Source organism: Pipistrellus kuhlii, unplaced genomic scaffold, assembly GCF_014108245.1.
Source record: "Pipistrellus kuhlii isolate mPipKuh1 unplaced genomic scaffold, mPipKuh1.p scaffold_m20_p_1, whole genome shotgun sequence".
NCBI lineage: Eukaryota > Metazoa > Chordata > Mammalia > Chiroptera > Vespertilionidae > Pipistrellus > Pipistrellus kuhlii.
In genome coordinates this window covers 14,694,922-14,716,886 of record NW_023425404.1, presented here as the reverse complement: position 1 = coordinate 14,716,886, position 21,965 = coordinate 14,694,922, and the positions used below count along the sequence as shown (strand labels likewise).

Sequence of the window (21,965 nt, the reverse complement as noted above, 5' to 3'; positions counted from 1 at the left end):
GAATTTTTATAGCGAAAGAGAATATATATTGAAATTGATAATATGAGGTTCCTGAGAAGGCAAAGTAGGCTTGTGGTCCAGGAAGCATAGTTAGCCAGGGATCAATCTCTGGAGAGAGTTGGGGGAAGGAAGGAGGTAAGGATGAATGCTTATGGAAGAAGGGATAAGCATTTGGTGGTGAAAGTTGAGGTAGGTCTTTTATGATTTATTTTGAAATACAGAGTTAGTGTTTTCTGTTGAGAGTGAAGGGGGAGGTGAGGAGGATATTCAGGGTTTGTGGTGGATTCTTATTTTTGGACACTGGCAAAGTGACCTGACTAGAAGGGGATGGAAGGATTGTGGGGCCGTTTTGAGGTTGCCTTTGAGGTTGGAGAACGTGAGTTCAGAGTGTTGAAGAGAAGTGTTAAGGAGAGAAATTTGGGGTAAAATTTATTTGGAAGTTAACAGCATTATAGAGGATAATCCAAGCTACAGAATAGATAAGACCTGGGGAGAAAGTATAATTCATTAAAAAGGAAATGGCTCAGCAGAGAAGACCAGAAAGGTAAGAGGAAAAGAAAGAAAGTAACCTGTTCCAGAAGCCAAGACAAGAGTATTTTGAAGAAAAGAAAATGGTTGAAAATGCCAAATCGCCTAATTTTAAGTTTTCATCAACAATATTAAAAGTATTTGTCTTCCCACCTTTACTCAACACTTTCCAAAATAGGGTGTTAGTGTGTTACATTTCTCATTCAATGGAATGTTGAATGAAATCATTTCAGTAATAGTTTTAAAATATTTTTTTTATTGATTTTAGAAAGGAATGGAGAGAGAGAGAGAGAGAGAGAGAGAGAGAGAGAGAGAGAGAGAGAGAGAGAGAGAGAGAGGTGTCACTCTGATGAGAGAGAATCACTGACCTGTTGTCTCTTTCATGTCCCCTTCTGAGGATTGAGCTTGCAACCTGGCCATGTGGTCTGGCTGGGAATTGAACTGTGACCTCCTGGCTCATAAGCCAGTGCTCAGCCACTGAGCCATGTTCGCCTGGCAGTAATAGTTTGTTTTTTTATAATAGGCAGAATTTCTCTTAAAGTACTTGTCTAACTCAGCCTTTCTTTTTTTTTTAAATTTAATTTTACTGTTTAAAGTATTACAAATAGGAGTACATATGTCTCCTTTATTTCCCCATTGACCTCCCCCAATTCAGATTTTCTTAGTCCAAATTAAGGGGGTGTTATTACACTAACATATGTCACATAACTTTTATCTGATTTTTCCTATATTCTGTACTCAGATAATTTTCAGAGCAGGCATCTGGTAAACAAGCAGAAATGTTTCTTTGAGAGATTGATTGCTTCTTTCTATTATTTAATCTGAATTAAATCAAATGGTTTTCCTGTCTCTCTGCACAGCAGGGGAAGACAGAAAATTATTTTGTACTGGGGACCCCTAGGAATAGTAATACTAACATAGTATAGACAGGTGTGGAAAAGAACAGATTACAACAAACATTCTGTAGATTTTACTACTGTTGACTTCTTTACCATCTAGATAAATTGTACCAAATCCCAGTGAAATAAGTAGTTAATGATTCCTTGGTTCCTCTGCCTTTCCCCCAAGGAATTGGTTAAATGCTTTCTTTGGTAGAATTGTAAAAAAGTTCAAACTTTCCTTCTTGTTCTTTATCTTTAGAATCTGAGGGAGTTTGCATCTTTTTGAACTTACACTGTTGGCACTAGTCTCTGTTGCTTTGTGTTATAAGAAAGAAAAGAAAACCTAGGGCAAAGCAAGCCATTTCCTTTTGAGGTTTTAAGGGGGAAAAAAAAGTCCTATTTGTACTGCTTTGTACAAACCACATAGAATTTTGAGTGCCAACTGCCCTAAGAATAGGCAGGAAGATTAGTCACAAATTTGAGAAACTTGAAACACATATCTGGCTGTTTACTTCTACTTTCCCTCCTAACTCCCTGAATCTTGTCTAGACATAAGCTAAGCATACTCATCCATAGTTAACATCTTTAAAACTTTTATAATAATTTTAGATTTACAGAAAAGTTACAAAATTAATATAGAATTCTTTTATACCTTTTGCCCAGCTTCCTGTAATATTGAAACCTTACAAACCATGGTGTATTTATTAAAATTAAGAAATCAACATGGTATAGTATTATTAACAAACTATAGACTTTATTTAGATTTTTACCACAAATGTTCCTTTTCTTCAAAAAAAAATATTTTATTGATTTTTTTTTTTTTTACAGAGAGGAAGTGAGAGGGATAGAGAGTTAGAAACATTGATGAGAGAGAAACATCCATCAGCTGCCTCTTGGCTCCCCCCCCCTTCCCCAGGGGATGTGCCCACAACCAAGGTACATGCCCTTGACTGGAATTGAACCTGGGACCCTTTAGTCCGCAGGCTGACTCTCTGTCCACTGAGCCAAACCAGTTTTGACACTAATGTTCCTTTTCTGTTTCAGGATCCAATCCAGGATAATAAATTGCACTTAGTATGATTATTTTAATATGATTTTCTATTCTTTCTCTTATTATGTTGAGATTCTGGTGTTGTTGTTTTTTTAGAATTTTACAATTTATAATAATTTACTAAATTGTCATGAGAAAATTTAGTAAAAGGTTTTATGTTTGTGATATATTTTAGATGCAAAGAAGAGAGTATTCTTTTTAAAATATTTTATTGATTTTTACAGAGAAGAAGGGAGAGGGATAAAGAATCTCCTACTGATCAATCCTATAACTGAGGTACATGCCCTTGACCAGAATAGAATCTGGGACCCTTCAGTTTGTAGGCCTATGCTCTATCCACTGAGCCAAACTGGCCAGCGCAAGAAGAAAATATTCTGAATGATTTTTTTTTTTTTAAATATTTTTTTATTGAGTTCAGACAGGAATGGAGAGAAAGAGAGAAACATCAGTGATGAGAGAGAATCATTGATCGGCTGTCTCCTGCAACCCCCTACTGGGGATCAAGCCTGAAACCCAGGCATGTGCCCTGACTGAGAATCGAACTTGGAACCCTTCAGTCCCCAGGCCGACGCTCTGTCTACTGAGCCAAACTGGCTAGAGCTGAATTATTTTCAAATCATACATTGACCATTAACCTATGTTAGGCTATTTGAAAATTGATATATTTTGCATAAGAAGAATTACATTAAATGAAGTAATTCTAAACATGAAAAAGACTTTATACCTCAATCACGCAGAATGAATTTGAGTATCTTAGCTTCCTGTATAATGCTGCTAATTTATAAATTGGAGGCAATGAGATAAACAATCATATTACAAGGTAGAATATGACTAATCCCTTATGTGTCATAAAGTACTCAGGAATTGGAAGAAACATCCAGTCATTTCCTAGAAGGATTTATGCAGAGGATAATTCATACATTCAAACATTACTGTATATTGGGTAATGTGGGCCTTATGCTGAGGAATCTTCATGGGGTTTATTAGTCCTGGAGGAGCATTTCCCATAATCTTCCCATCAGGCAAAGGAATCTTTGTTCTGGGGAAAAGTTGTTTATTAAATGATTATATGTTTTTGGGTATAGTGGTTTACTCTACTACCAAGTATTTTATATTTACTAGAGGCCCGGTGCATAAAATTCATGCACTTGGGGTGGGGGGTTCCCTCAGCCCAGCCTGCACCCTCTTGCAGTCCGGGAGCCTTCGGGGAGCAGGGAGTGGGCCTAAGCTGTCAGTTGGACATTTTTAGCGCTGCTGTGCTTGCCAGCCATGAGCTCAGCTTCTAGCTGAGCAATGATCCCCATTTAGAGTATACTGACCACCAGGAGGCAGCCCCTAGTGGTCAGCGTGCGTCATAGCGACTGGTCATTCCATCATTTTGCTGATTTGCATATTAACCTTTTATTATATAGGGCTAGAGGACTGGTGCATGAATTCGTGCATGGGTTGGGTCCCTTGGCTGGCAATGGGGGCAAGCTAACCAATGGCCAATTTCATGAGGGTTCAGGCTGCCTCTACTATTCTACCTGGGTCTGGGGTGTGGGTAAGCCAGAATCAGGCCTGTCAGGGCCACAGCAGCGAAGTCTGGGTCAGTGTGCATCATTGCTATCGGCTGGTTGTCTGGTTGTTCCGGTTGTTGGGTCGTAATGGTTGCTTAGGCTTTTATATATGCTAGGTGTACCAGTTAATAATGTGGATTTTGTAATCAAAACACGATAATTTTAAGAGAAACATCAAAATGCCCTGCCTGGTTTGGCTCAGTGGATAGAGCGACGGCCTGTGGACTAGGGGGTCCCGGGTTTGGTTCTGGTTGGGGGCATGTGCCGTGGTTGTGGGCGCATCCCCAATGGGGAGTGTGCAGGAGGCAGGCAGCTGATCGATGTTCTAATTCTCTCTCTCCCCCTCTCTATAAAAGATCAATAAAATATATATATATATATATATATATATATATATATATATATATATATATATATATATTATTTAAAAAGTGCTTTATTCAAAGTAACGTCCATTGTTAGCTACACATTTCTCCCATCTTTCAGGTAGTTTGTGGATATCGTCCCAATAGAACTTTTCTTGTTTTGAGGCAACCATTCAGAGACCCAATTTTCCACTTCTTTGTATATTTTGAAGTGCTGCCCAGAAAGTACATGTGCCATCCACCTGAACAAGTGGTAATCTGAAGGAGCAAGGTCTAGTGAATACGGCGGGTGGGTTAATACTTCCCAGACAAAATTTTTTAATGTGTCTTTAACTGGTTTTGAAGTGTGTGATGGTATGTCATTATAGCCCATTCTGGTCATTTTCCGATCAAAGCATGGTTCAAATTGATAATTTGTTGTCAGTAGTGATCAGTATTAATGGTTTCACCTGGTTTTAGAAGCTCATAATACCACACCTTTCTGATCCCACCAAACGCAGAGCATTGTCTTCTTTCCAAAGCGATTTGGCCTTGCAGTCAATGTTGATGGTTGACCCGGATCAACTGATGATTTTGTGTGTTTAGGATTCCCAAAATAAATTCACTTTTCATTGCCAGTCATAATTCGATGCAAAAAAGTCTTTCTTTTGTGCTGTTGAAGCAACATTTTACTGATGGCTTTTCAGTTTTCCATTTGTCTTTCGTTTAGTTGATGTGGCATTCATTTTCCTTCCTTTAAAATCTTTCCCAGTGGTTGTAAATAAATGATCGGAAATTGTTTGCTTAGCAACGTTTAATCTTTCTGCAAGTTGTTTTTGAGTTTGACACGCATCTTCATCCAATAATGCTTGTAATTGGTGGTCTTCAAACTTTTTCGGTTGACCTGGACCTTCTTTGTCTTTCACATCGAAACCATCACTTTTAAACCAGCGTTCACAGTATCTTGAGAAGGAACATGTTCACCATAAACTTCCCGGAATATATGATAACTTTCAGCAGCACTTTTCTTCAAAATAAAGTAATGAATTAAAACTTCCCGCAAATGCTCTTTTTTTTTTTTTTTTTTTGCACAAAATTTGATATTTTTAAGCATAAAAATATCTATGATGTTAACACCTTCAGAAAGTTTGACATGAAGTTTTGAAGTTTGTAGTCAATACAACAAAATAACATATCAAATCACATATATATCAACATACATGTAACTCCATTTATTGAAAAAAACCCGAATTATTAACCAGTACAACTAATATAGATATCTAACATGTTAAGACTTTCTTAGTGAATTATTTTTTAACTTTTCAGTATATTATTTATGTTCATAATATTACTATTCCTGGTCAATATCTGGAATGGATAAAAACAAGGATGTAAAACAAAGTAATGAAAACCCCAGTAAAGCAATTATTTGCACTAAGTAGTATTCTGTTTTTTATTTATATCATAATATATACTACAGATGATTTTTGTAACTATCACAGAACCTTAAGACAGAACCCAAGTGAACTTTCAAGGGAGTAAAGATTTTTTTGGGGGCATTTAAATAGTGAAATCCTCAATTTAAAGATTTTTTTTAAGTGAAAGTAAATATGGCTAATTAAAAAAATTAAACTGTATTATCAGTGTCTTTTTTTCAGTTTCTTATGTCACAAGAGTATTAAAGTATACAGTATGTGCTGTTGAAGAATAAGCTTAAAATAATCTTATTTTTCCAATTGCTTTAAATGAAGATTTTTCAAATGAATAAGAATGTTGAAAGAATAATACACGATCACCCATATATCTACCTAGATTTAACATTTAGAACCTTTTAAAAAAAAATCACATTTGGTTCTGTATATCGATATGTGATATATATCTCATCCTCATTTTATCTCCTAGGCACGTGTTTATACCTGATGCATTATGACTTGTCATCCCTCAATTATCACATTGAATTAATTAACATTAATTCTCTAACATCTAGTTCATATTTAGAATTTCCCAAATGTCCCAAAAATATCATATATAGCCAATTTTTCCAAATCCAGGATCCAGTTAGGGTTTAATAATTTCTCTCTCATCCAGATTGATTTTTAAAAATATAGGGTAATTATCTTATAGAATGTTGTACATTATGGATTTGTCTAATTGTGATGCCATGTTTTTCTCTATTCTCTGTAGCTGCAGTAAACTTAAACCTTATTTTATTGTCCAAAGTTATGGTTTCTAGAATCTATACATTATAACATGATATTAACATACCCTGTTTCCCCGAAAATAAGACAGTATCTTATATTAATTTTTTTCTCCCAAAGTTGCGCTAGGTCTTATTTTCAGGGGATGTCTTATCTTTTCATATGCTAGGTCTTATTTTCGGAGGATGTCTTATTTTCGGGGAAACACAGTAGTTAATGTTCTTTGACTAATTTTCCTTTCATTTTGCTTTGCCTTTGGTTTGGTAATTTTAAGCAAGTACTGACATGTTTATAGCATATTTTTGGGTTCACATGATTATGAAGTGTTACTCAAGTTCTCATTACATTATCTATTTTGGTTTTTCTACCTTTAAAAATATTTTTATTGATTTCAGCAAAGAAGGGGGGGGGAGAGAGAGAGAGGGAAATCAGTGAGAGAGAATTACTGATTGATTGCCTCCTGCACGCCTCCTACTGGAGATCGAGCCAGGAACCCAGGCTTGTACCCTGAATTGAACCATGATCTTCTGGATCATAGGTGGAAGATCCAAACACTGAGCCATGCTGGCAGTTTTCTTTCTTTGTAAAGATATCTGTAGGTAATACAAAGAAAGTCAAAGTAAAATCACAGAGTGCACTATATAGCTCTTCATGCTATTCTAGGCATTGACTTGTAGCTCTCAGCTAATTAGAGCTTTATTTAGTTTTGCTTACTAATAGGGGTGAGGAGAATTAGAATTCTCCATGGGTTGGTTTCAAACTAAATACTCCCCATTCCTCTGCTCATTCTGAGTCACTGCTTATCTCTTTTCCTTCCTGTGGCAAGATGCATATCACAGCACAGGCCGAGAGTGAGGCTAATGTAGGAATAATCCTAAATTTACCTATTTTTAAAAAAGTTATTCAGCAGCTTTAAAGATTGTTAGTATGATAGTTCTTTGTATAGTCCTTACTACTTCACTTGAGAATTGCTTGCCTATTGGCACATGTCACTGGAGAATAGCTGGCCTATTACACAGGTGATAAATGGGACAGAACCGACATTACTTTCCTTTTAAAAAAAACAAACGAGCAAAACCCCCACCATCTAATAACTGGGAATGAACTTGCCTGAGGTCCTGTTTTGCTTCACTCCAATAAATTGTTGTCTGGGGGGAGATTCTACTCATGTGAATTTTGAAAACAACTCCCCTAAATGCACCAGCAGAAAAGCCTGTAAGTGATTTGATGGGAACCTCAAATTAACCACTACCCTATGCAAGGTCTTATTATTCTTCAGTGTTTGAAAGCTTGTTATTCTTCCATGTCTGAAAACACATTTTTGATTCTGGCTGAAGTTTAACTCACTTTTTTTTTTTTAAGCAGTGAATAAATTATGGAATAACTTTGATTCTGGCTACATTAGATGCTTTTATGGTACTGATAATAATAATTATATAGTGCTTTTTATCTCTTATAATATATTCCTTGAGCATTTCACCTTCCAGTTAAAAACCATTATTAGGTTGTTATCAGGAAAGCAATATTAGCTGTAGAAAATGTTTCAGACTATACTCAAGTACATATAGTCCAAAATAAAAATTCAAAATAAAGCAAACAATGTTATGGCAAGACTGTGGTACACATTTGTGTATATAAGATTGTACTGTGAGAGTTTATAGGTTTCTAGAAAAGAAATTGCTAGGTCAAAGATTATGCACATTTAAATTAAATGATGTTGCCATATTACACCTCAAAAAAAGTTTTACCAGTTTATATTCTCACCATTGTATATAAGGACCTGTTTTCTTTTGTTCTCACCAACATTGTTTATTATGATGGCATCTTGTTAAAATTTCTGTTTGTTTACCGGTAATAATAAATTTTTTGAGTACGGTATCTTTTCATATACTTAGTAGACACATAACATTTACTAGTGGTCTGGTACACAAAATTTGTGCACATTTAAAGGGTATTAATTAAAGGAAATATTTTAATATTGCTATTTGTACTTTATAATAGAAATGTCAGAGATGAAAGAAAATTAGTAAAATGTATATGAAAATCTTCCTCCTGTCAGAGTCTGGGGCGCACCATGAGACCCAGAGAAGTCCCCACCTACCCAAATGCGCCTCAAAATCACAAGAGATCTAGACCCGTCTGGCCCCACCCCAATGGGCTAGATTGAGACTAGGCCGGTCCCACCCTTGTCAAGCCCCACTAGGTAGGTGGGAGGGAGGTGCAGCCTCAGGTCCCCTGGCCTGGCGCTGGGTAGTGGTGCAACCTGAGATCTCCTGTCAATCCCTGCTGGGAGGGGGGCACAGCCTCAGGTCCCCTGTCAAGCCCCGCTGGGCAAGGGGCGCAGCCTGAGGTCCCCCGGCCTAGCACCAGGGCGGGGGGCACACCTTGAGGTCCCCCGTCAACTCCGCCAGGCGAGGGACATGGCTTGAGGTCCCTGGCCTAGCACCGGAGTGGGGGGCATGGTCTGAGGTCCCCCAACCCAGCACCGGGTAGGTGCATCCCTTGAGGTCCCTTATCAAGCCCCGCCAGGTGGGGAATGCGGCCTGAGGTACCCTGTCAAGCCCCGCTAGGCCAGGGTAGCAGCCTTGTGTTCCCTTTTAAGCCCTGCCTTGAGGGGGGTGCAGCCTCAAGTCCCCCATCAAGCCCCGCTGGGCCAGGGAGGCAGCCTCAGGTATTTATTCATTGTATATCTTGTCATATATTAGTTGACCATATAGGCGTGGGTTTATTTCTGTGCGCTCTATTCTGTTCCATTTGCAGATCATTGATTTCTGACTGAACTGGTATGAATGCCTAAGTATGACTATGTGATGAGCAAATCTCAAAAACCAAGAAGTTACTAATCATAGCATAATAGGACTGGGGGGGGGGGGGATCAGCTTGTCTTTGTGATTGTTTGTTTTTTACTTTTTTTTGTTAATCCTCACCTGAGAATATTTTTCCATTGATTTTTAGGGAGAATGGAAAAGAGAGGGAAAGACAGAAACATTGATCTGAGAGAGACACATCAGTTGCTTCCTGCATGTGCTCTGACCAGGGCCCAGCCAGGGAGAAGCCTGCAGTCGAGGTACATGCCTTTGACTGGAATTGAACCCGGGACCCTTTGGTCTGCAGTTCGATGCTTTATCTGCTCCTCCAAACTGGCTAGGGCCAGCTTGTCTGTTTCAGTGTTATAACTTTTTGCTATATAAGATCTACGAGATAGGTGTTGAAGATGTATGAGAAGAGTACTTTAAGTCTGTGATGATTGATTGCCTGCAGGGTTGTGACCTTTCCTAGTTATGTAACGAGGGCCTTGTTTGTCAAACAGTATTACACTACCTGCTAAACCACCTTCGTTCTCTGCTGTCCTCTGTGGTGACCTGGGAAAGAAGTAAAACCAGCCTTATTATACAGGTAGTTTGTAACAATAGACGGACTTTTACGGACTTTTACGTGAAGATAAGATAGATCAGCTTTTATTACTAAAGGACAGCTAAGGTGCTTGTTTGCACCAGCATTAACTTAAAAGATGACATCTCTCTATATAAAACCCTATGAAAGTAGACCAAATGGTGGAACATCCAAACAACTGAACAACTGAATAACCGGTTGCTAAGATGTGCGCTGACCACCAGGGGGTACGCATAGAACATGGTGAGCATTGGCAGCAGGCAGCAGAGCACAGAACATGGCGGGTGTCTGCCTCGGCGGGGTGGTGGAGCAGGTGAGCTGGAGCGCCAGACCAAGGTGGAGTGCCGGGTGCTGTCATCGGGGCGAGCCTCTGGTGGTTACTGAAAATTCTTTGCTCCCTTGTGTCGCGGTCCCACATAGCGCTTGCACCTGCTGCTGGTCCCATGTGCACCTGCAGCCGGTGCTGGAGCTACCACTCGTACCCACTGCCAGTGCCCAGCTCTGGTCCTGATCACTCGACACCGTCAGTGGGTGCCAGTGGTGGCTGCTGGCCCGATCGTCCCTGAGGGCTTCTCCACCTTCTCCTGCTCCTGAGGGGTGATCAGGGCAGCATCTGCTGCTTGCACCTGCTGACAGCGTCAGCCCTGCTTGACCCGCTGTTGGCCCCAGCCCAAATCACCCCACCCTGGCAAATGGGGGACCGAGGGGTCGTGATGGGAGGGGCCAGATGGGGGCATGTGCCTACCGCAGCCTCACAGCCTACAGTTCCTTTCAAGGTGCATGAATTCATGTAGTGGGCCCTTAGTGTACAATAAAAAAATGTAACCTAAAAACGTAAAATGTATCCTTTTCGAAATACTATAGTACTTTTGGTTGTTATGGAACACAGTTAACCTTAAGTCAATAAGTAATTGCCAAAAAAAAATTGAAATAGATGTTTTAATTTAGAACTGGGTTGTTGAATGGAATACAAAATTTTAACAGAAACATAAGCAGTTTTATCTTGTAAAAAGTTTTTTTCTTCAGGGAAAAAACCTGCTTTCCCATGAGAAGCTACTTCCTGATAAATGGAATTCTGTTATCTCTGAAAATCTTTCTTTGAAAACACCATATTGATGTATCTAATTTAATAAAATATAAAAGCGAATGGTAAATACTACTAGGTTTGCTCTTTGATAAATAATTTATAAAACTGAAAAACAGGTGGCCTGACTAGTTTCTCATTTTTTTGGTGTTTTATTTTATATTATATTATTTTATTTATTTGTTTTAAAATATTGATTTTTTTACAGAGAGTAAGGGAGAGGGATAGAGAGTTAGAAACATTGATGAGAGAAACATCCATCAGCTGCTTCCTGCACACCCCCTACTGGGGATGTGCCTGCAACCAAGGTACATGCCCTTGCCCGGAATCAAACCTAGGACCCTTGAGTCCGTAGTCTGACAGACACTCCATCCACTGAGCCAAACCGGTTAGGGCTGGTGTTGGATTTTTAAGGGACCAGTGAAGCCATTTAAATGCATTCATCTTTTAAATTTTTCTTGTAATATTAATGAAGCACAGGGTTTGTGATCCACTTATGATTTGAAACTAATGCTGCCACTTGTGCTGAGGTCAGCTGAGAGGCCCTTGAGGAAATGCATGTAGAGCAGAGAAGAAGTAGAGAACAAAGTCCCACAGCCGCCCAGTGTGTACCTGTGCACTGTATCCCTCTGGGAAGAGGGAAACTGTCGCAGCACAGCTCAGCTGTCACCTGGAAACCTCAAGGGTAACCTCTGATGGGGCTTAAAGAGTGAAGGGTTCCTTTATAGTTTGAGTAGGAAATGGTCACTTATATTTTTTGTTTTCGGTCTTTACAATAATCAATGTTTAAAAGGAAATCTGTACTTACTGTATATTTTATATATATATATATATATATATATATATATCTCCTACACATTTAAGTGTGTTTTTTGGCACTCAATTATCTACTGCTTTTGGCAATATGATAGTGGGGAAGAGAGAGTTTTAGATCTGTTTTAGGCATTCACTTTGACTCATTAGTAGAGGCAAATACGATAGACTATTCAATATTAAGTAATTTCTTTTTATCTTTTCCCATGTGGAGAGGCCATTAACGTTTCCATTGTCTGCCACTCTGAGAAATAATGGAGAGGTTGCTCTCTTTCCATCCACTTGATTAATGTAATCAATCATTTTTATGTTAGTATGAACTGTGGTGAATAATGATGGAACTCTGACTCGTTTTTCATTGACAAAATAGAATTGGTGTTGTGATATAAAGTAAAACATGCCATGGCATAGGTAGAAGAAACCTTATTTACTTATGCTGTTTTGATGTTATAAGATGGTAATTTTGACTAAATCATTTAAAGTTAGTAGTTCTCAATTTCTGGTTTGGAAATGAGTGTGTTGAACTAAATGAGTGTGTTGAACTAAATCTCCAAGCATTCTAGTTCTTATGTGAACATATCTTGTGTAAACCAGCATCATGCAGGATTTTTGTAAATACTCTGAGTAGTATATGTGTTCATATTTGTGTTTACTTTGAACTTTTTATTAACGTGTGTGTGTGTGTGTGTGTGTGTGTGTGTATTTCCTGCTTATTCAGGCTTTTTTTGTTTTTACACAATGAATGTTAGGTTTATTAACACTATGAGTTAACTTAGAATTTTAAATTCAACTCTTAGAATTTTAAACTCAACTCTTTAAAGTCAACAGTTTATAGTCATTTTTAAGAGATTTGGTTTTTAAAATATGGCTTAAGATCCTTTTAACTTAAATTGCATTTATAAATTTTAGTATTAATTTTTAAGTACTTAACCTATCTTACAAATATTTCAAAGTACTTAACTCTTTTAAATCTGATATTTATGGATTTTGTAAATTTTAAATATATTTTTCAGCTTAAAATTATGTCTAAATCAGTTACTCAATGATGTTTTTAATTGGAATCAGTTTTATTTTTTTTAACTGTTTAAATATATTTTAAAATAAAACATACTTGGGTTTTACATGTCTCCCATGTCTTAAACTGGTTTTACAGTCACAGTTCTAAGGATTCAAATGACAGTTTTAACTTGTAATTTTCTAGAACACAAGGAATGTATCTTTAAAAAATTTACAGACAGCACATAAGCAGAGATTATTATATATTTGGATCACAACCCTGTCTTACTCATGTATTATGTAATGTCATACCTTAACTCTCCAGTTGTGTGTATATATATATATATTTTTAAAATATATTTTATTGATTTTGTACAGAGAGGAATGGAGAGAGATAGAGAGTTAGAAACATCGATGAGAGAGAGAGTCATCGATCAGCTGCCTCTTGCATCCCCCCCACTGGGGATATGCCCGCAACCAAGGTACATGCCCTTGACCGGAATCGAACCTGGGACCCTTCAGTCCCCAAGCCGATGCTCTATCCATTGAGCCAAACCGGTCTCGGCATCCAGTTGTATATTATAAGCTCTTGGGCATAGACTTCATGCCAGAACTGTCCAATGGAAATGTACTCTGAATCACATATGCAATTAAAATTTTTCTAGTAGCCACATTAAAAATAAGGAAAAACAGATACAATTAATTGTAATAATATTTTATTTAACACAGTACTATAAATAATATTTTAATGCAGTACTATAAAAATATATTGAGATTTTTTACACTTTAAAAAAAATATATATATACTAGAGGCCCGGTGCACGAAACTCATGCACAGGGCTGCAGTATGTGTGGGGGGTTGTCCCTCAGCCTGGTCTTGGCCTGCAAAGGCACCAGCATCCCTCATCTGGTCTCTAACCAGAGGTTCCTCTCCTCCTTCCACACAGCATCTGGGTAGATGCTTGTCCTGGGGCCTCCTCAGGGCCCCGGCCCATGATGCCCTGCAGCTCGGGTATGCGGGTGCTTGGGCTTCCAGGCTTCCTTGCCTGGCTGCGCATCAGTTGCCGTGGGAGCCTTGCCTCAGGAGTTGCTCCCTTGGACCATACTACTTGCGAGCATGTGTGGTGGTGGCCTCAGCAGCAGTGATTTGATGTCTAAATGTGCCTGCTGGTCCTGTCTGGACTGCTGGCAGGGGGCTTCCAGTATGCGAGTAGGGCTGCTGGGCTGCTACTAGGGGCTGCAGGTGGAGGACCCTGGCACCCATAGGGCTCTGTCAGCATCATGACCCCACAGGCTCCTTCCCTCCCGCCGCATGGCCGGCTGGGGCACGAACTCTGGGCTCACAGCCCCAGAGGTCCCTTCCCTCTCCCAGCACAGCCATGGCTCAGACGCTCAGCAGCTGGCGATGCGAGCTCAGTGTCCTGCTCCCAGTCCTCTGGCCAGAGAAGCCTCCCCCTCTCTGTGGCCAAGGAGCAGATGCTGGCTCCTGTTGCCTGGGCGATGCCTCCAGTGTCTGCTATGGGCGCTGCCATTTTTGTCGCGGAGTGATGGCTAATTTACATATTACTCTTATATAGGATATTGATTTCAGAGAGGAAAGAAGAGGGAGAGAGCCAAAACTGGTTTGACTCAGTGGATTGAGTGTCCGCCTGTGGACTGAAAGGTCCCGGGTTCGATTCCGGTCAAGGGCATATACCTTGGTTGCGGGCACATCCTCAGAAGGGGGTGTGCAAGAGGCAGCTTCGATGATTCTCTCTCATCTATGTTTCTGGCTCTCTATCCCTCTCTCTTCCTCTCTGTAAAAAAATCAATAAAATATATTTAAAAAAAAAAGAAGAAGAAGAAGAGGGAGAGAGAGAGAAACATCAATGATGAGAGAGAATCGTTGATTGGCTGCCTCCTGGGGATCGAGCCCACAACCCAGGCATGTGTCCTTGTCTGGAATTGAACCTGGGACCCTTCAGCCTTTAAGCCGATGCTCTATCTATTGAGCCAAACCAGTTAGGGCTATACTTTTTTTTTCATAGTCTTCAAAATCCCATGATAGTTTATTTACAGTAAACAATTCAGTCATACTAACCACATTTCAAGTGTTCAATAGCCTCATGTACCTAGTGGCTACTATATTGGGCATGCCATCTTTTACTTTTACAACTTAGTAATATAATTGATGCTGTGTGTGACTGTGTATGTTTATTCTTGGTTATATATCTATCTAATTGAATTAAATATAAAATATTTAAAAATGCACATCTTTATTCTTTTTCCTCTCAAAGGCCCTTCCTTCTTCCATGATTATAGTAGCGGTTTATTGTCCTGTGATAGCTGCTGTTTTCATTGTTCTGAAGATGGTCAACTATCGACTCCACAGAGCACTGGATGCTGGAGAAGTTGTAGATAGAAATGCAAATGAGTTCAAAGATCAGCGAGCCAAAACTGAGCAAGGCAACTGTTCAACTAGGAGAAAAGACAGCAATGGACCGAGGTAGGATCCCCCGTGTCACTCAGTTTGTAATGATGTAGATCCGCATGAGTACAGTGATGTGATTATTGTATTGTGCCTGTTCTGTTACGTGGTTTTAAGGTAGTCATAGATCTTACCACTATAGATACAATGACGAGTACAGATTGTCACAGTGGTAAATCACAGCGAAGCTAACTGACATATATGAGCTTTAAATCAATATCCTTGGCTTTCCTGCTAAATTACATGCTGGAACCATAATAATTATAATTTTATAATAATTATTCACACCAAAGACCAAAAACAATGAAAAACAGTCCAAAGAAATAATAAAGTTAAAGCTTGACTTACAAATCTTAGCATTTACATATTATTGTAGTTATACATATAAATAGGATCTTTGCATCTCTTAAGCAAATTGTAATATTTTGCTTGGCATTTATAATTGCATTTTTTCACTTAGTCTATTATAAATATTTTTAAATTTTATATTCTCACCTTAGGAACTTAGCTGTTCCTTCTCTAGAAGGAACCCTAAGAAGTCAGTTATTCATGTAAGTTCATTCAATCTTCAAAACAATTGTATGAGGTAGATGTGATAATCCCTTTCAAATGTGAAAACTAAGGTGAGGAAGATCAAATAATCCAGAGTCAGATCTGGAGTTCATGCTTTTAACCACTATGCCATGTTTCTCCATTCATTATAATATGCATTATTTCAGGTATCAAGATAGAAATGCTGTAACACAGATAATGTTTATGTATGTGTTTGAGTACACTGAAAGCCTTTGTTTATCCCTTTTAATTACATTTTCTCCATCACTCACATGATTACCCTGTTTGTTCATTTAACAAATTATTTACCCTTGAAATAACTATGTATAAACTATTACATTCTCAGGCTCTAAAATAGTGACACTGATGGGTACTCAGGAAATACTTGAAATAGTTTTTTATGTACTTCTATTTTTTGACTTCATAGTATTCCATTTTATGGGTACACCATATTTCCTATCTTGTTTTTAGTTATTTCAGTTATTTTCACATTCAAATATTGATCAATATGATGTTTAGATTTTTAAATGATTAAATTTTTAATCATAATTTAGCTGAGGTAGATTTATTAGAAAATATACCTATTTTTAAGGTTTTCCATATATATTGCCAGATTCCAAAGATATTACCTTTTAATTACAATAACCAGCAGTTAATGATGCTCATAATCAACAAATTAGTTCATGAAGTCTTCTTTATAATTCAGATTAGACTCTATCCTTTTTCTTTTCTGCCTTGCCCTGTACCTGGTTTATATTTTTAAACATACGAGGAAATTAAGACATAAAGGTTATATTTGATGTATTGCTTACTACAGTTGACCATTTTGTTCTGTGAGAATTTTAAACTACTATGCTTTTCAGGTATGTGCTAATAAAACTCTCCATTGCTGAAAATCGGCAAGTCTTGCCAATAAAGAAAATTCTTACTCAGCTGTTTTATATGTTTAGCTATATTTAGTATACCTATGGCTGGCTAAGAATTCTGCTTTTAAATCTATAGAGAAGAGAGAGGTATAATAATTTTGCTAGAGGATTTTTTTTAAAGGAATCATCTATTGTTTCCTTAATCTTTTTCGTTTCCTTAATACCACCTTCTCATTCAATGTTGGCCACTGAGCTTTAGTTCTAGAATCATTGTTTCTCAATCAGGGGTAATTTACCCCCTAAGAGACATTTGGCATTATTTGAAGACATTTTTGCTCATCACAACTAAGGGGAGTGCTACAGGCATCTAGTTTGTAGAGAGAGGTCAGGGATGCTGCTATGCGCAAGATGGTCCCCACAATCAAGAATTATGTGGCCCCAAATGTCAACATCGCTGAGGTTAAGAAACTTGCCAGATGATGGTCTTTATTTTTGATTTTGAGATGGAAAGAGAACTTCGGTGTCTATTTGTTGGAAGGCAGTAATGGTGTCTTAGACTGTGAGCTTTAAAGTTGTGCAGACCTGGTGTTCAAATCTTTTCTCAGTCTTTACTGTTTTGAGTGCCTACATTTAGGTGTGTGAGGAAAAAACAAAAAACAGATATAACACATTGTGGAGTGCTGTGTAAATGTTATTTTTATCCTCCCTTCCCACTTGAACTCCACATACCAGTTATGTTGTTTGCTCCTCTGAGACGCTAGCCAAGTTTTTTCACCTTCCGGTTTTTAGTTTTTTCATTTGTTAAATCATAGGTTTTAAGAGAATACATCATGAGAAAATGCAAATAGAGAACATGACTGGAATGTACTACTTAGTAAATATTTGCTTTTTTTAAATTAATAATATTACATTCAGAATATAATCATTTGGACTTACTGTCAAAAATAATGTATAAAACTAGGCAAGATTGCCCTGGCCCATGTGGCTCATTGCACCCAAAGGTCTCCAGCTCCATTCCTGTCCAAGGCACCTGCCCAGGTTTTGGGATATGCAGGAGGCAGCCAATAGATGTTTCTCTCTCACATCCATGTTTCTCTCTCTGTTTCTCTCCCCTCTCTCCCTTCCTCTCTTTCTAAAATCAATAAGAAACAACAACCTTAAATAAACAACAAAAACCTAGGCAAGATTATCAACTGATGACTAATTAAGCAAAATGTATTTATTCATTAAATGAAATATTGTTAGACTATAAAAAGGTATAAAATGCTGATACATGCTACAATATGGGTGAGCCTGGAAAACATGCTAAGTGAAAGAAGCCAGTCACAAGTGACCACATAATATATGATTCCATTGATATGAAATATACATAATAGGCATCTATAGTGACAGAAAGTAGATTAGTGGCTACTTAGGCCTTGGCAGGATGGGAATGGGGAGGGTGGTAAAAGCTAAAGGGGTTTGTTTTGGAGGATAAAAATACTTTAACATTAACTGTGGTGATGGTTGCACAACTTTAGAAATATACTAAAAGCTGTTGAATTGCAGAGTTTAAATGGATGATCTGTAATTTATGTATCAATAAAGTTGACGTATATAAACTAGGCAAGATGAGGGCTCTCTATCCTTTCTCTGGTGTTGTATATTTTTTCCTTAGTCTTTACCTTGCCCTCCATCTTCTGATTTTCATGGAATCTGACTTAGAGAATGCATTCCAGTGAAGATAGAGTAATGTTGCTGGGTATTACTCATCACTAGTTCAGTATGGTAATAGCTGTCTCTGTATATTCACTAAAGGTCTTACCAAATTAGAAAAATATTCCTCATGCTGGCCTGTATGTCTTGTGTAAGCTAACACCAGACAACTAACGAACTCAAGCACGTTCCTCTTTTCTCACACATGGACATTTGTGTGCTGAATTGGTCATCAGATTTGTAACCGAAATGGATAGCAAGTTAGAAAGCTAATTCTCCTCACTGAATATTACCTAACTATAGTTGATAGCCTAGAGTTAGTAACCTCTAAGAAAATAGGAATCTGATAGTTATGAAACTATTAGTAAAAACACTAAATATGATATTGTGATAAATACTTAAGTGGAAGTAACACTTACAAGCAAATTCTATTTTGCCCATATCTTTTGATGGCAGCTGTCAGAATACCCCACGCAAACAGGCTAAGGGAATTATGGCTCACATTACTGAAAAATCTATATGTGAAGGTTTTCTTCAAATGTGTGATTTCAGGGGGCGGTTTTAAACAATCATTTTGTGGTCCTGTTCCCTTCACCAGGCTGTGACCTTTTCTTTTCATTGGCTGTGACCTTTTCTTTTCATTAGCTTTTTTGACAGGCTCTCCCCTTGTAGTTATAAAAAAGAAAAAGCAGCTACATTAAGACTTGCAGAGAGAGATAAATGTCTTTTCTCAACAGTAGGACACTCCTGGTCTGATTCAGGCTAGCTTGAGTTGGGTCATGCATGTGGTTATTCTAGAACTGAGCTCTATCATCAAGAGAATAGGACCTGCTGATGGACTTTGGTTAGTAGAACTCACTGAGGATGGGTCAGCCTCACCCAGAGCCATATGAGAGTTTGGGATGAGGTGGTTCATCAGAAGAATTTTTAGTTGCTTTTTTGTTTGTTTTATTAATGAAAGGCTGAATTAAGTGTTGGATGGCAAAATAGTTTATCACCACTATCACACTAGCATATATCTCAGAATTTTTATTCTTGATAATAATAGCTAAAAAAATTTATTGAGTACTTAACTCTGTATATGCCAGATAGAATAAATAAAAAACTTGGGGCAAAAAATAAGATTCTGATAAATTTTAGGCCTGTGTTGTTGTAAAAGTTGTGTTCCTAAGGAACTTTATACATTTTTGAAAAATTGGTGTGATCGTTTTTCCTAGTTTGGGGGATCCCATTATCTTTAAAGACTACTAGTATATGGGACCTCTCCAGTTTTTTGAACCTAGAACTTTTCTCTCTGTTATCTAGTACCTGTTGTTACTATATAGTGAGCATCATTTATTTAACTGAAGCCTTCTAACTCCTAACTCCTACACACAACTTTAGGTTTCCAGTTGTATAAAACAAGTTAGTATCCCAGGCAAGTGCTGTTAACTTAAAAAAACCAAACAGATATAAGTTGCTTGACCCAATGACTGATCTTTTGCGTGCCCATCATTGTGTCGCACAGCTCCAGCTGGTCCTGAATGTGGTGTAAGATCTCGTTACTTGCTGTGTTTACAATGGCCGATTTCTTTTTGCTCTTAGGAAACAAAGGTGAAGCATTTCTTTGCTAGTGTTTAGATGACACAAATCACAAAATAGGTATTTGGTGTGCCCATTATAATTGTTATTAAGGTCAGTTTCTAATGTTGATTGAGTGTAGACAATTTGAGAGAGTGCTTTTAAGTATTTTCAAGGAGTGATGTGTTTATAAAATAGTTCAAATTATTAGACTTATAAATGAAGAATGATCTTTTTTTTTTTTTTTTTTTTTTTTTTGGCCATTTGCTCTATTAAAAACCAGAACCTCTTAGTTTTATAGAAAAATATAATAAAAAGAAAGCCATTGGTGGTGGAATAATGGCAGTTTCTCTCTCTTTCTCATTCTTTCCCACAGTGATCCTGGTGGAGGTATTGAAATGTCTGAGTTCATTCGAGAGGCCACACCACCAGTTGGTTGCAGTTCAAGAAATTCTTATGCTGGCCTAGACCCAAGCAACCAGGTAGAAACCTGTGTGATTTTATTTTGCTTTTTTCCCTATTCCTGATGGTGGTCTCAGAAGTTCTCCTGTCCGGAATAGTCATTGGTGCTTATCTTGCTGATTAACAATTTTTTGATTATTTATTAATATCTTTTATTGATATTTTTAACTGAGTTTTCACAGTAAGTACATTTTTTTTTTTTTGCTGAGCATACAGTTTAATCAACAGTTAAATATATTGCGGAGTTCATTTTTATTGGCTATATCAAGAATTCATTAGCAGTTTTAACATTTTATGTATGCATATTTTTACTTATTATTCACTGCCAATAACTTTTATATAGTATACATACCTTAAGAGGATTTTTACACACACACACCCACACACACTACACAAAAAACAAAACAAAACAAAAAACCCACAAAAAACTCCCACACATATATACAGTATATATTTAATTGCCATTCAGATGAAGAAAGTCCATCATGCTCCTTCAAAATTCATATTAACTTATATTTTGAGCTAATTTTTTATTGTATACTTCTGTTCAATTGAATCAATAAAAGGAAGGGTTTAGTAAAATACAAAATATTATTTGAATGTTTTTTTTTATTTTTTTAAAAATCTTTATTGTTCATATTATTACAGATGTTCCTCTTTTTTTTCCTCCCCTCCGTTGCTCCCCTCCACCAGGTTCCCACCCCACCCTCTGCCCTTTCCCCACCCATCATTGTCCTCATCCATAGGTGCACAGTTTATGTTCAGTCTCTTCCCACATCCCCATCTCCCCTTTTCCCCAAGAATCATCAGTTCACTCCCCTTCCATACCTCTGATTCTATTATATTCACCAGTTAATATTGTTCATCAGATTTTTAAAAAAAATTTTTGGTTTTTAGATTCACTTGTTGATAGTTACATATTTGTTGTTCATAGTTTTTATCTTTATTTACTTTCTCTTCCAAAAGAACTCCCTTCAGCAATTCATATAATTCTGGTTTGGTGGTGATGAACTCCTTTAGCTTTTTTTTATTGGTGAAGCTCTTTATCTGGCCTTCGATTCTGAGTGATAGCTTTGCTGGGTAGATTATTTTTGGCTGTAGGTTCTTACTATTCATCACTTTGAATTTTTCTTGCCATTCCCATCTGGCCTGCATGGTTTCTGTTGAGAAACCATCTGACAATCGTATAGGTAACTACCTGCTTTGCTCTTGCTGCTTTTAGTATTCTCTCTTTGTCTTTTGCTCTTAGAATTTTAATTATGATATGTCTTGGTGTGGTCTTTTTTGGGTTCCTTTTGTTTGGAGTTCTGTGCGCTTCCTGGACTTGTAAGTCTAATTCTTTCACCAGGTGGGGGAAGTTTTCTGTCACTATTTCTTTCAGTATGTTTTTGATACTTTGCTGTCTCTCATCTTCTGGGACCCCCATAATTCTGATGTTGGTTCGCTTGAAGTTGTCCCAGAGTTTTCTTACGTTATCTTCAACTTTCTGGATTCTCTTGCCTTCTTGCTTCTGTGG

At 37.7% G+C, this 21,965-nt stretch overlaps 1 protein-coding gene across 12 annotated transcripts in view; it reads left to right on the top strand.

Moving 5' to 3' along the window:
- Nucleotides 1-21,965, top strand: part of PCNX1 (pecanex 1) — a 143,251-nt gene that overhangs the window by 8,638 nt on the left and 112,648 nt on the right. For 11 of the 12 annotated variants that reach the window (XM_036432620.2, XM_045579178.1, XM_036432604.2 and 8 more), the window contains exons 2-3: nucleotides 15,124-15,332; nucleotides 20,364-20,469. In XM_036432620.2, the coding sequence (XP_036288513.1) occupies nucleotides 15,124-15,332; nucleotides 20,364-20,469 (315 nt within the window). The remainder of the gene's footprint in view (nucleotides 1-15,123; nucleotides 15,333-20,363; nucleotides 20,470-21,965) is intronic. The other variant, XM_036432645.2, reaches the window with a different exon arrangement.